General features: G+C 42.1%; 1 protein-coding gene across 2 annotated transcripts; it reads right to left on the bottom strand.

Moving 5' to 3' along the window:
- Positions 1-5,294: 5,294 nt before the first annotated feature.
- On the bottom strand, positions 5,295-13,326 carry LOC115104912 (signal sequence receptor, alpha). Of its 2 annotated transcripts, XM_029626314.2 has the most exons (9): positions 13,120-13,326; positions 10,241-10,374; positions 10,053-10,149; positions 9,461-9,723; positions 9,090-9,166; positions 8,871-8,949; positions 7,709-7,802; positions 6,840-6,854; positions 5,295-6,412 (listed from the first exon to the last, which is right to left on the bottom strand). In XM_029626314.2, the coding sequence occupies exons 1-9, from the start codon at positions 13,187-13,189 to the stop codon at positions 6,345-6,347; spliced, it is 897 nt and encodes a 298-aa protein (XP_029482174.1). In that variant the 5' UTR covers positions 13,190-13,326; the 3' UTR covers positions 5,295-6,344. The 2 variants fall into 2 exon arrangements, with proteins under 2 accessions (XP_029482174.1, XP_029482175.1); XM_029626315.2 differs by lacking the exon at positions 6,840-6,854 and having other exon boundaries at positions 13,120-13,316.
- Between the last annotated feature and the right edge of the window lie 1,993 nt (positions 13,327-15,319).

The following is a 15,319-nucleotide window of genomic DNA, read 5'->3' as shown; positions in this document are numbered from 1 at the left end:
TGGGTGAAATTAAAGAAATTACTATAGTAATTGCCTATTAAGTGCCAAATAAGTATCTTAAATCAGCCATACATCCCCTTGTGTCAGGGGGAATAGAAGCTTATTGTGTGCAAACAGGGAGGGACAATTGAATGCAAAAATGTAATTGTCATAACTTTCTAGCCTGTCTATCTATGGGTTACAGGGTTGACGACGTGTTATGTTCAACCCACTCAGTTTTCCAACACAAAACACCAGAAAATGGCCAAAAGGAGTAGAAGCAGGTCACCTGCTATTAGACTATGATTTGACTGATAATGTTTAATGTTCCTTTTGAAAAAGGAATAGTTTTCCTATATTAAAATGAGAGTTCAGTTCATGTAACAGGGTTGGCCTTAAACTGAGGGACAGGTTGTTGTTTTTTTTACTTTAAAATGAATCACTAAAATGAATCACTAAACACTGTGGCTTTACAATGGTGAAAATGTATATATTTTGGGGTTCTAATTCACAGAGAAGTCACATAGAGGCACCAAGAGACATGTCAAAATGCTTTAGCAAGTCTTTATTCATATTAAAAAACATATTTATGGAATTTCCATGTGGTCTATATTAAAAGACACGTAATTTACAATTTTTTACAATCGCTAGGACTCATTTCTCAATACTTAGGTCACTTTTTCAAAACTGCACACAGTGAGGACAACAGCAGTCTGAGGGCTAATATGTGGGTCATGTTACATTGCTTTGGCACAAAATGCATTCAATGACTATATCTTTGCATTCAATGACTATAATTCTTTTCTCACTAATACACAACCGCCACCAAAACTCTATGTACCTACAATTCGACCAACCACAGCTGATTCCCATTGTAGCTGAACACCTACCCAGGTGTTAGTCTTTCAATATCATGACCATCTATACAAAAGGGGACATCTTAGCAATAATGCTGTACTGTAATGTAAACATGGACCCAGCCAGAGATAGAAAAGTGGCTGACAGAGGAAGAAGAGTGGCTGGGAGAGGGAGCGAGGTACATATGCGTGGTGGAAGAAGACTGAGAGGAAAATCAAGAGCTGTAGTCTCAGATGAGATTAGGGCTACTATAACTGATCCTGTAATAAATCATGGTCTATCAATGAGAGAGGCTAGTCTGAGAGTGCAGTCAAATCAGCAATGCTCAACAGTGCCATCTATTGTAAGACATTTCCAGCAAAACAACAGGTACGATGTGCATTCTGCATCTGACTGAACTGCACATTTACACAAGTCAATTGAGCAAAGCCTCCAAACCCACTTGGGTGTAATTGTTTTTGTATTTCTGCTTAGGACCCAATAGTTATCTCCCACAGGCAGGAGAGGTAGGATTTTCACTGCTATGCAGGAAACTGCAATCGTTGATATGATCATTAGAAGCAATGGCATAAAACTCACAGAGATTCGGGACAGAGTGTTGGCAGACAACATTACATTTAGAAATATTCACAATGTAAGCATAACTATTTCAAGAGTCCTGAAACAACATCAAGTCAGGATGAAGCAGTTGTACACTGTCCTCTTTGAGAGGAACTCTGAACGAGTCAAGCAACTCAGGAACCAATATGTCCAGGTAAGATGACTATAAAATACAGAACTGGTTTTGAACAAAACCAAACAGCAGAGGCACACAATGGCATGTTTTTAGGTATAATGTGAACTACCGTAATAGCCTAACTCTTATATTGCCTTATGTTGCCTTATTTTAGAGAGTCATAGAGATTGAAGCCAGGCAAACACGCCACATATACATCTTTGTGGATGAGGCTGGTTTCAACTTGGCCAAAACACGGCGGAGAGGAAGGAATGTGATTGGGAAAAGAGCCATAGTGGATGTCCCGGGCCAGAGGGGTGAATGTCCCGGGCCAGAGGGGTGGATGTCCCGGGCCAGAGGGGTGGATGTCCCGGGCCAGAGGGGTGCCAACATCACAATGTGTGCAGCAATATCCTCTGATGGATTGCTGTTACACAAACCGCAAATTGGGCCATTCAACACTGAGCGTCTCATTTCATTCCTGGATGACCTTTATGGAAGGCAATTACAAACGGTTCCTGAGTTGCTTGTGCCAGGTGAGGAAAGGGTTGCAGTGAGGCGAAATCGGCCAACGTTTGTAATTTTATGGGACAATGTGGCATTTCACCACTCCCATGCAGTCACAGAGTGGTTTGCAGCCCATCCCAGGATGGTGTCACTTTTCCTCCCACCTTACTCTCCATTCCTCAAACCCATAGAGGAATTTAAGGTTTATGACCACCATCCACATGATCAAATGTCCCTCCTGGACGCAATGAACGCTGGATGCCTGAACATATCTGCAGAAGATTGCCAGGGATGGACCAGGCATGCCAAAATATTATTTCCTAGGTGTATTGCCCAAGATGACATAAGATGTGATGTGGATGAGAACCTGTGGCTAAATGCAGAAGACAGGGTTGACTAGTATTGCTACTGTATCTGTAGATGGTGTATATACAAATTCTTGTATTTTGGAATCACGCAATGACAAAAAATGACAAAACATATTGAAGCATATTGCATCATGTCTGATTAATTCCTGTTACATCTACTGCAGTGAATTCTAAACAGTAGAGAGGTGTCATTTTTGTTTTGTAATGAAAACATTGTGTAATGCTACCTGTTGTTATTGTTGTTTAGGTCATTGTTTTATGAGTGACAAAGTGTGCTTGTTGGGTGACAACCTTTGCTAGTGTTATGGAAGAATGAGTTGATTTGAGATGTATGAAGTGTTTTGGTAGTTTTAGTGCATTTTGGATGTGAAATGAACTGCTGTGCCAAGCTGAAAGTTGGTTAGAACTGTGTGAAGAGTTTTGAAAAAGTGACCTAAGTATTGAGAAATGGGTTCTAGCGATTGAAAAACACTGTAATATAACAGGCACAATTTCTACTTAAACTATCAAAGGCACACGAAGGGAACTCATTTCGTGGAACGACCCTCTAACCTGAAGCTTTGGACGATTTCTTGCGGACGATCAAATAAACAAAAGGGATACTCCAGGTTCTCAAACTCAGGTCCTGTGAATACATTATTTATACGAGCGTCTGCTAAATGACTTAAATGTAATGTATACTTGTGTGGTTAAGATGTCATGTAATGTATATTAAACGTTGTACATATTGACTCTTTATTTCTCAAATACAGACAAGACATATGTAAATACACAACTCACTTCATACACGCACACCATTCCACAAGTCCAGAGATACACTACATGACCAAAAGTATGTGGACTCCTTCTTATCAAACATCTCATTCCAAAAACATGGGTATTAATATGGAGTTGGTCAGCCTCCAATCCTCTGGGAAGGCTTTCCACTAGATGTTGGAACATTGCTGTGGGGACTTGCTTCCATTCAGCCACAAGAGGCCTGGTTAGACCTGGTATGCAGTTGGTGTGCCAATATATACCAAAGGTGTTCGATGAGGTTGAGTTCAGGGCTATGTGATGGCCAGTCAAGTTCTTCCACACTGATCTCAACAAACCATTTCTGTATGGACCTCACTTTGTGCACGGGGAAATAGACATGCGGAAAAAGGAAAGGGCCTTCCACAAACTGTTGCCACAAAGGCACAGAATTGTCTAAAATGTAATTTCATGTTGTAGTGTTAAGATTTCCCTTAACTGGAACTAAGGGGCCTAGTCTCCATGAAACACAGCCCCAGACCATTATTCCACCTCCACCAAACTTCACAGTTGGCACTATGCATTGGGGCAGGTAGCATTTTATTGGCAACCGCCAAACCCAGATTCGGACTGCCAGATGTTGAAGCTTGATTCATCACTCCAGAGAACATGTTTCCACTGCTCCAGAGTCCAATGCCGGCGAGCTTTATACCACTCCCGCCGACGCTTGACTTTGCTCATGGTGATCTTAGACTTGTGTGCGGCTGCTCGGCCCGACAAACAGTTCTTGTGCTGACTTCCAGAGGCAGTTTGGAACTCGGCAGTGAGTGTTGCAACTGAGGACAGATTATTTTTACATGCTACGCGCTTCAGAACTCTGCAGTCCCATTCTGTGAGCTTGTGTGGCTGAGCCGTTGTTGCTTCTAGACATTTCCATGTCACAATAACAGCGTTTACAGCTGACCGGGGCAGTTCTAGCAGGACGGAAAGTTGACAAACTGACTTGTTCACCGTTGAAAGTCACTGAGCTCTTCAGTAAGGCCTTTCTACTGCCAATGTTTGTCTATGGAGATTGCATGTCTGTGTGCTCAATTTTATACACCTGTCAGCAATGGGTGTGGCTGAAATAGCAGTATCCACTAATTTGAAGGGATATCCACAGGGCTACTGGAGGCGTTACTGGCTAGCTACAGTGGCTAGTTTATGCTGAGTTCAAAACTACTGGGAACTCGGAAATCAACGACTTCAGACTTGTGCGTTCAAAACAACTGGGAACGCAAAAAAAATAGAAAAAATATACGGGAACATTTTTGTTCCAACTCGGAATACTAAATTGGAAACATTGTCTTTTTTCTAGAGCTCCCAACTTTCCGACCTGAAGATTATTGACGTCATGATTTGAATTAGTTTTCCCAGTTGTATTGAAAGCACCATTAGCTGACAAACTAGATATTTCAGTCATGACCAGAATGAAACCCCATTTGTGTTAGAAAATGTAGAAAGAGGTGGCACCGTTTTTCGTACCCAAAGTTGACTTTCAATAGTAATGGTGTGGAAGAACTTAAATGGCCCTGACTTCAACCCCATCGAACAACTTTGGGATGAATTGGCACACCAACATCAGTGCCCGACCTCACTAAGGCTCGCGGCTGAAGGGACATAAGTCCCCTCAACAATGTTCCAACATCTAGTGGAAAGCCTTCCCAGAAGAGTGGAGGCTGTTATAGCAGTAAAGAGGCAACCAACTCCATATTAATGCCCATGATTTTGAAATGAGATGTTCGACGAGCAGGTGTCCACATGCTTTTGGTCATGTAGTGTATCTCTAAGGATAATAATGAATAAGATTATCTGATCAGATCCTAGATCAGTACTCCTACTCTGAGATGCTTTGTAGATACTGGCCCAGGATTCAAACAAACTACAATGCACAGACATCGCATTTAACTTTTAAAAAGGTTATGTTTGACTAAATGCAATTTCTGCACAGTGCGGTTTGTTTTAATCCCGGGCTGTGCGGTTATTGCTCTACCCATTATACACGAATCAATTACTTAATGAATTCATTGAGTGTTCAGCAAGAGTGAAGACAAAATATGTATTAGTTCACACTGCAGTAAATAAAGACATAGCACATACATCTCCACTTTAATTTTCTGTTTTCTACATCAAGCTGCACCAGTGTCCAAAATGAACACATTCATACTGCGCTGTAAAAAAAATTCTTTTGTTGTTGCTACAATATGTTTTCATTACAAGTTCATATGCAGAGGGGGAAAAAATTATTTGGGATCCATCTATTCTCAAATGGTCATTAAAAAGCTCCATGAATCACACAACAGAAAGATGGTAAATTAGCTTTGCAGGGCACTCATCAGTATACACACACACACACACACACACACGTGCTGTATTCAGATCCTCAGATTAAAAAATTAAATACTTAATTCATAGGTGTAGATGAAATAAATCAAGCCTTGGAATATAAAGAATGCAAATTTACAGTAAATGACACAAAACATGTTTGTTTTTTAAAGTTTTTTTTTTTACAGGCACATTGAGGACAAATGTGTCCTCATGTCTTCACCGAATCATCCAAGCCGTGAAAGATGGCCAAACATTGCAGTGCACTTCAAATGACAAGATTCGAAGCCGGCCATCCTCTGTGCCACGAAGCAGCAGAGAACAATGTGACAGAAACACAAATGTGTAGATATTAACCAGTGCAAAACATTATATATATATTTTTTTTACAGACCAGGTGTGTGTAATCATGGCTCTCCGGAATACCAAAAACAAACTATTCTGCCTCAAAAAGATATCCACAGGTAAAAAAATGAAAGACAGTCACAACCGAAAAATTACCTAAAAGAAAAAAAACATGGTATATCATCCCCCACTATCATTTCCCTAGCTCTAATATCCCCTCCATTTTTCAAGACTTTAATCTTCACAAAAACTTACTCAAAACCATTTCTTCACCACAATACCTGTGATAACGCCTCAACAAAATAAAAATAAAAATGGGTCCGTTTGGTATTTATTGTCTAGTTTAGCGGTAGAAACCGGCCTCTTGTGAAGAGATTTTGTGGTGAGAGATGGCTGTTGCCTCTCCCTGGCTGACAAGGTTGGCGCTATGGCTGCGTCAGGCGCGACTGGCAGAACTGGGCGGTGGGGGCCCATCACTCGTCCGAACCAGCAGAGCGCTTCTGTGTCCGCTTGCGGGGAGATCGTCTGGGGGAAGCCTTGTCTGGGGAAACGACAGGAGAGGTTTAGGGAAGGTTTGCAGGTGGTGTCCTTTTTAGATGTCATTCTTTTTGCATAGGCGCATTCTACAATCAACACCTAGCAGCTTGTAGATCTGTAAGAATAAGTTGAGTTATGGTAGAAACTCCACATAGGCAAATATGGCAATGAGGTCTATATCAAATTGACCCTTTCAGACCTATGAGGAGTGTCTCTAGGGACTGACGTCAGTGACCATAGCCAATTGACTGACCATAGATGCTACAACAGAGAATAACATGAATCAATGATTGAGATATCAGTGCTTCTGAATATGCTAATTTAATTCACTGTTGAGTCGAAAAGATGCGTTCTTTAGGACTACAACTAGAGCAAATTTAACATTTAGCTAAACTACTACCGCTCACTCCTGATAGAAAGGGAAGCCTCACCTCGCCGACTCTGCACTGAAGACGCAAGGAAAGAGGGAGAGAGAGAAAAGAGAATGAACCCATGCCCAGAGAGAGAACAGGTAGTTTTGAAACACCAGACAAACAGAGAGAATTCTAGAAAAGTAAAATATCCCCAAAGTTGACAACAGGCATCTATGGAAACATTGCAACGTTACAAAGCTGACAGCAGTTGGTGAACTAGAGGGGATTGCACAAGGAGCATGTAGGCTGTAGAAAGAGGACCACAGCAAGGACGGGGCATAGCAGCTAGGATATGCTTACACTTCAGTCATCTTAAAAGCATTTCATTTGACACTGTAGCTTAAAAAAAAATGCAGCCCAATCTAAGATATACCCATATATTTCACTTTATACTGTTAGTAACCTAGGCTCAGCTGTTGAAGGTGCTGGCACCCTGGTGGCTAATGGCTAGCATAAACAACTTGCTCCCCTATGGTTACTAGCTAGCATAATGACCTGTAGCTAATGGCTAGCATAAACAGCTTGCTCCCCTATGGTTACTAGCTAGCATAATGACCTGTGGCTAATGGCTAGCATAAACAGCTTGCTCCCCTATGGTTACTAGCTAGCATAATGAGCTGTGGCTAATGGCTAGCATAAACAGCTTGCTCCCCTATGGTTACTAGCTAGCATAATGACCTGTGGCTAATGGCTAGCATAAACAGCTTGCTCCCCTATGGTTACTAGCTAGCATAATGACCTGTGGCTAATGGCTAGCATAAACAGCTTGCTCCCCTACGGCTACTAGCAAGCATAATGTCCTGTGGCTAATGGCTAGCATAAAACAGTTAGCTCCCCTGTGGCTACTAGTTAGCATAATGTTGAATGAGTGAGTGGTGAGGACTTACTGATCTGGTTAAGGGTCTCCTGGGGAATCCAGCTCATGTCCACATCGTTGTGGCTAGAAGTGCCCATCTCCACCTTGGCAGCTGGCCGCCTCCTCTGCACCGGGTGGGGGAGAACACAAGAGTGACCGAACCGTTGAGGAAGCCACAAAACTTATACTTTCACTAGACTTCTACATAAACAAAACCCTAAAATTGTCTTAACTCTTTATCCCCCTCAGTCTTCTGAAATGTTCTAGTGTGGGTTACACTTGAACATTTATCAATACAACATTGAAACACAATCTCCAAAACCCATCTTCCACACCCTTTTCAACATTGTTCCCCTAGTCCTTATACTTTAATTCATTTCCTAGTAGTAGTAGTAGTAGTAGTAGTGATGGTGGAGCATACATACATTTTGCCCTCATTCTTGCTTTTCAACGAAATAGCTAAAACCGAACCAGCCTCTTTCCCTATCTACCTCCATGTTCCTCAGAAAGGTAGTGGTACTAGCTCGAATCCTTTTCTGACTCTCACTGTGTTCAACCTGAAAAAAGGACATTGACTCATCAACTGACAATCATCTGAACTGGGAGAATCCCACTGATGAATGTGAAGAGGCATCTCCTAATTCCTCTCTCTCTGGACTGCTCATCTACCAACATTCTATGTAAATCAGGTCATGGTGCATTGCTTCAGCAAAGCTATCGAAAGTACATATCTTTCGGTCTTCGTATCACTCTCGGAAAAACAAGGAAAGCACACACAAAGGAAAAATATGCTTAAAAGTTGCACTACGCAGAAATCGCTCCGCAACTTCATGGTAGCTAAAATTCTAATAGTTCAAGGAATTCCAGTTAGTGACAAAAAAAAGCAAGTAGTGTTGAGAATCATTGTACCATCTAAACCACTGTGAAATACATTGACCATAACCAGAAATATTGTATTTTCAGCTGGTGTTCAAAACAGAAAGTAGAAGACGCAAAAACAAAACTTAAGAATGGGAAGCATAGAAAAAGTGCACATAGAACAGATCTACCGCTTCTTAGACCTGCTTTCAATGAGAATGACAGAACTACAACTAATTTCTATCTGAATTTGGTCAGGTCACCCAAAAAGTTACATAGCGCAGCTTTAATCTATTATTCTTCTGCATTCAGTGGCGTCGGGTTTGTAGCTTTACCTTTCTGGACTCTAGCAGCTGATGAAGGCCTACCACCACCAGCAGACCCAAACCAGACAGGAACACATACATGAAGATCCTAGAGATACAGAAGACAGAGAGGAGTTAAGACACCTGGTGTGGCAGCTGTTTGTTTGGCAGCCATACCCAATAGAGTGGTTTCATTTAGCCCTTCTGAAAGTCTTCCAACACAGGGCTAGCCCATCTAGTCTCACTTACGTCTCTCCATCCAGTCCGTCCTCTCTCTCGGTGATGGTCACTGTCTGGTTGAACACAGCATCCTGGAACAAGTTACCCTGAGAGAGGAGCAAGGGAGAGGCTCAGATATCACCTCCAGCTAGTGAACTATCATTCATCTTTCCCCATTTCATATGAAAGTGCAACCTCACAAGCAAAGGAAAGACGTCAGCCACACACCACTATAAAAAATGAATGAAAGAAGCTTCACAGCTATAAGTTATATCTCAACACTTGCCAAGAAAAAGGAAACTGAAAAACAACACCCATGACCATTCTTGAGTCTTTTTTCACAAATGATTGCCTATCAAGAATGGCTGACTAATCACAGACAAGAGCCAAGGCCCACTTACGTTGCTGTCCTTGTAGTTGAGGTTGATAACCAGGCCGAAGGGGCGCCCGCCCATGGGCTCGGCAGGGATGAAAGAGTACTCAAATGTGGCCTGGCGCCCGGCAGGCACCACTATGCCCAGCTGCAGGGCTGTGAAGTTCTGGATGTAAAACTGGAAGTCCTGCGGGTAGCGGAAAGATGCGTCCAGCGACTCCACCACAAAGTTGTCGCTGCCTTTGTTGGTGAAGCCCATCAGGAACTTCACAATGTCGTTAGCTGGGAAGTCTGAAGGCAAAAAACAGGAGAAAGAGCAACAGAAGAGTAGGAGTGGTGGCTTTAAGGTGAATTTGAAGCACACAGGCTTGTCAGAATCAGATAAATTCCTTTTCGTTCAAGTAATTGAGTAGACATTTGTTCAGTGTAATGTGCAATGAATGCACCAACAAATGAGGTTGAAACATATATCCTAAGCATCGTAGCTAAGTCAACCCATCTACAAATACAAGTCAGTCTTAAAATTGAAGTGAAAACAAGCAGTTCAAAACAATCATGAGGAAATTATGTGCAAAATTCAACATGCAGAGACGAGCCCTAGTCTGTGCCCATACTCCTACCATCTCCCTTGACGAAGAGGATGGTGGTGTCAGCATTGGGGGAGGCTTTCACATCTCCTCCTACGGCTTCCTCCTCCTCTTCCTCTTTTTCTTCTGTCTAAAATATACAAAAGAGACATTGCGTTTATTTATTTTTACACAAAAAAAAAAAGCATAGGGAGGTAGACAAAAGTAGCCTAATCTCTTACCAATTCCGTATTTTCATCATCTTCAACTTCGGCCTCGTCATCCTCATCCTCTGCGTTCACGTCAACATCATCCACAGCATCTTCATCAGCCGCCTCCTCGTCCTCAGTAGCATCCTGGGCTGCCACCAATGGCCCTGCATTGATTGTAAGGAAATACATCCAACTTAAAATCTCACAAAATCAAATTTTGTGAAAACTAACTTGAGTTAGAGAAGTCACTGAGTCAAAATGAATCCTATTAATATGTTCACATCCCCAGACCTACCATGGCTGCATCAAGGGCGTTTAGCTACATAGCGAATATCTTATCAAGGGACTAAAACTGTGGTTTAACAAATCTTGTGTTCATTACAGTCACAGGTTTTAGGCCTAGCAAAAGTCATTGAATTATCAAATGACTCATATCGCAAGCTTCTAATGTTGAACCACTCAAGCAAAACACTGCTGGCTACAATATCACAACAACAGATACGATTTTCAGGCTTTGACAAAAATAGAGGGCTGCTTGTCCCATGTTGAAATCATGGTTTTTGATGTGAATTGAGTGACAGGAGATGAAGAATAGGCATAGAATGGTGAAGAGGAGGAGTCTACAGTGTCTAGAAGCGACTTCACTATACATTTTTTTAGATTCAGGTTCACTCAAACATTGTTTTAAGAGTAGTTTTACTATTGGCAAATACAGCTGATTTTGGGTTTATATATGGATTCGCTCTCAAATATTTGTCATCTGATGTATTAGTTTCCATCGTTTAATCAAAACTTTGCTGCCAGATCCTGATATCAGGGCATAAAAACTATAATCGGTGTCCTGAATTAGTCTAATGTTCATGTGCGTCCAGCTATATTCTGTCAGAATTTGTTTTCCCTGGATAAACTAGCTGAACTATGCTAGTTTTTCATCCTCATTGCCATTTACAATCATGTAAATAAGACATTTTCTAGAAAGAAACTTAAATGATTTGTTTGTGGAATAGTCATGACTGTTTCAAGCCATCTGTCGTGTCGTCAGACAATGGTGGCGAAGGATATCATTGCTACTTAAGTTCAGTTTGGAGATGCACCAGCGTCATCGGCGCCTAGTTAGCTGGACGCTTCTGACTGGTCTTGGAACTGTGAAAACGGGCAGCCTTTCCCCTCTTGGCTCGATGGGATATATAGTGATTTTGTCAACATAGCCAGATATGTACAAAGTCTTGTACCTTTAACCTTTTTAATCTGACTACCCAATTTGTTGATTAAATCAGACTATTAATATACTGAACAAAAATATAAAAAAATGCAACATGTAAAGTGTTGGTCCACTTTTGTCCACAAATGCAGAAAAAGCTAATTTCTCTCAAATTTGGTGCACAAATTGATTTACTTCCCTGTTAATGAGCATTTCTCCTTTGCCAAGATAATCCATCCATTTGTCAGGTGTGGCATATCAAGAAGCTCATTAAACAGCAGAATCATTACACGGGTGCACCTTGCGCTAGGGACAATAAAAGCAACTAAAATGTGCAGTTGGGTCACCCAACGACACAGATGTCTCAAGTTAAGGGAGTGTGCAATTGGCATGCTGACTGCAGGAATGTCCACCAGAGCTGTCGCCAGAGAACGTACTGTTAATTGTTCTACCATATGCCGTAGCCGTCGTTTAAGAGAATTTGGTAGTACGTCCAACTGGCCCCCGCAGATCACGTGTATGGTGTTGCGTGGGCAAGCAGTTTGCTGATGTGAATGTTGGTGGCAATATGGTTATTGGATGGGCAGGCATAAGCTATGGACAACGAACACAATTGCATTTCATCGATGGCAATTTGAATGCACAGAGATACCGTGACGAGATCCTGAGGCCCATTGTCATGCCATTCATCTGCCGCCATCACCTCATGTTTCAGAATGATAACGCTGGACCCCATTTCGCAAGGATCTGTACACAATTCCTGGAAGATGAAAATGTTGCAGTTCTTCCATGGCCTGCCTACTCAGACATGTCACCCATTGAGCATGTTTGGGATGCTCTGTATCAACATTTAAGACCGAGTGTTCCAGTTCCCAACAATATCCAGTAACTTAGCACAGCCAATGAAGTGGGACAACATTCCACAATCAACAGCCTGATCAAATCTAAGTGAAGGAGATGTGTCGAGCTGCATGAGGCAAATGGTGGTCACACCAGATACTGACTGGTTTTCGGAGCCATGCCCTCTCTACTTTTTAATTTATTTTTAAAGGTATATGTGACCAACGGATGCATATCGGTATTCACATGTGAAATCCATAGATTAGAACCTAATTAATGTATTTCAATTGACTTATTGCCTTATATGAACTAACTCATTGAAACCTTTGAAAAATGTTGCGTTTCTCATTTTGTTCATGATCGACAACGTTAACTGCTAGCTAGTAGTACTAGCTAGACACATTCCCCCAAAGTGCACACGTACAGATAGTTAGCTAGATTAAACGGACAATCAGCACAACAGAAATAAATTTAACTAGGTGATGGTGTAGATACAAATTAGCAACTTATTTAGTAAACCTAGATAGCTGGCTACATGAATGACAGCTAGCAGCAAGCTGGCTGGTAAGGACACGTCAGTCTACCTACTGTAGTTACCGTAGCTTCCACTTTTGACTTAGCAAGAATCTATTAAATTACATTTGAAATAAATAGGTACTAAAACATGTAACCAGTATCGAAACCGATAAAACTTATTTGAGAAGGACAGTAGTTACAATGCCGTACTAGCAGAAAATAATATTTGCATATGTCAAAATGCGCATGGGACACTGTCAGACAGTGGCCTTCCATAAAGCTAACGTTAGCTGTAATAGCCAAAGCTATTTCAATTCAGCTAGTCAACCTAATTCCAGTTCGATAGACTCACCTTTCATGATAATCGTTGCCGGGAAAGCTAGTAATACTAGCAAAAGCAGTTTAGGTAGAAATGTCATCATTTTGATGTGAAATCAGTAAGCCTCCTTCACTATGAAACGTAGTGATTCCCTGAAGCCTAGCTGCTACTTCTTCTTCGATTAGGTTTAACCGCGGTTGGCATCCAATAAACGTTGCATTACTGCCACCTACTAGACTCGAGTACAACTCCCTTACACTTTTATTGAAAAAATAAATAAACAAACAAATATCCTACCATCTAACACTACACTCACCCCCCAAAAATGTTCCACTATTTAAATATATTTAGTCCTACGTCAGGCCAACCGAGTGGCGCAGTGGTCTAAGGCAATGCATCTCAGTGCTAGAGGTGCCACTACAGACCCTGGTTTGATTCCAGGCTGTATCACAACCAGTCAGGATTGGGAGTCCCATAGGGCGGCGCACAATTGGCCCAGCGTCGTCCGGGTTAGGGTTTGGCCGGGGTAGGCCATTATTGTAAATAAGAATTTGTTCTTAACTGACTTGCCTGGTTAAAAAAATAAAACTCTGTCAAGTCTCGCACACCCAAATACTTCTCTGCAGCTGCCACTACAACCTCAATTTTCTGCGACTTATGTTCCATCCCTGCAGTACAGTTGATAACCATTGCTACAAATGGTAAAAATCCAATTTTACTGAAACATAAACTCAGCAAAAAAAGAAAGGTCCTTTTTTCAGGACCCTGTCTTTCAAAGATAATTTGTAAAAATGTAAAAATAACTTCACAGATCTTCATTGTAAAGGGTTTGAACACTGTTTCCCATGCTTGTTCAATGAACCATAAACAATTAATGAACATGCATCTGTGGAACGGTCGTTAAGACACTAACAGCTTACGGACAGTAGGCAATTAAGGTCACAGTTATGAAAACTTAGGACACTAAAGAGGCCTTTCTACTGACTCTGAAAAACACCAAAAGAAAGATGCCCAGGGTCCCTGCTCATCTACGTGAACGTGATTTAGGCATGCTGCAAGGAGGCATTCGGACTGCAAATGTGGCCAGGGCAATAAATTGCAATGTCTGTACTTTGAGATGCACTACAGGGAGACAGGACGGACAGCTGATCGTCCTCACTGTGGCAGACCACGTGTAACAACACCTGCACAGGATCGGTCCATCCGAACATCACACCTGCGGAACTGGTACAGGATGGCAACAAAAACTGCCCGAGTTACACCAGGAACGCACAATCCCTCCATCGGTGCTCAGACTGTGTGCAATAGGCTGAGAGAGGCTGGACTGAGGGCTTGTAGGCCTGTTGTAAGGCAGGTCCTCACCAGACATCTCCGGCAACAACGTCGCCTATGGGCACAAACCCACCGTCGCTGGACCCGACAGGACTGGAAAACAGTGCTCTTCACTGATGAGTCGCGGTTTTGTCTCACCAGGGGTGATGGTCGGATTCGCGTTTATCGTCGAAGGAATGACCGTTACACCGAGGCCTGTACTCTGAAGTGGGATCGATTTGGAGGTGGAGGGTCCGTCATGATCTGGGGCGGTGTGTCACAGCATCATCAGACTGAGCTTGTTGTCATTGCAGGCAATCTCAACGCTGTGCGTTACAGGGAAGACATCCTCCTCCCTCATGTGGTACCCTTCCTGCAGGCTCATCCTGACATGACCCTCCAGCATGACAATGCCACCAGCCATACTGCATGGCTACCACAGTATTCTGAGTGATACACCATCCCGGCTGGTTTGCGCTTAGTGGGACTATCATTTGTTTTTCAACAGGACAATGACCCAACACACCTCCAGGTTGTATAAGGGTTATTTGACCAATAAGGAGAGTGCTGGAGTGCTGCATCAGATGACCTGGCCTCCACAATCACCCGACCTCAACCCAATTGAGATTTTGGAGGAGTTGGACTGCAGAGTGAAGGAAAAGCAGCCAACAAGTGCTCAGCATATGTGGGAACTCCTTCAAGACTGTTGGAAAAGCATTCCAGGGGAAGCGGTTTGAGAGAATACCAAGAGTGTGCAAAGTTGTCATCAAGGCAAAGGGTGGCTACTTTGAAGAATCTCAGATATTTGTTTGACACTTTTTTTAGTTATTACATGATTCCATATGTGTTATTTCATAGTTTTGATGTCTTCACCATTATTCTACAATATGGATAATAGTACAAATAAAGAAAAACCCTTGAA

This window comes from Oncorhynchus nerka, linkage group LG22 (genome assembly GCF_034236695.1).
Source record: "Oncorhynchus nerka isolate Pitt River linkage group LG22, Oner_Uvic_2.0, whole genome shotgun sequence".
NCBI classification, from domain to species: domain Eukaryota; kingdom Metazoa; phylum Chordata; class Actinopteri; order Salmoniformes; family Salmonidae; genus Oncorhynchus; species Oncorhynchus nerka.
This window is presented reverse-complemented; position numbering and strand designations above follow the sequence as displayed.

Coding starts and splice junctions, on each gene's coding strand:
- LOC115104912 (XM_029626314.2), bottom strand. CDS start 13,189: ATGATGACATTTCTACCTAAACTGCTTTTGCTAGTATTACTAGCTTTC. Junction 10,375..13,119: donor GGCAACGATTATCATGAAAG/GTGAGTCTATCG, acceptor CAATCAATGCAG/GGCCATTGGTGGCAGCCCAG. Junction 9,167..9,460: donor TCAACTACAAGGACAGCAAC/GTAAGTGGGCCT, acceptor CTCCTCTCTCAG/GGTAACTTGTTCCAGGATGC.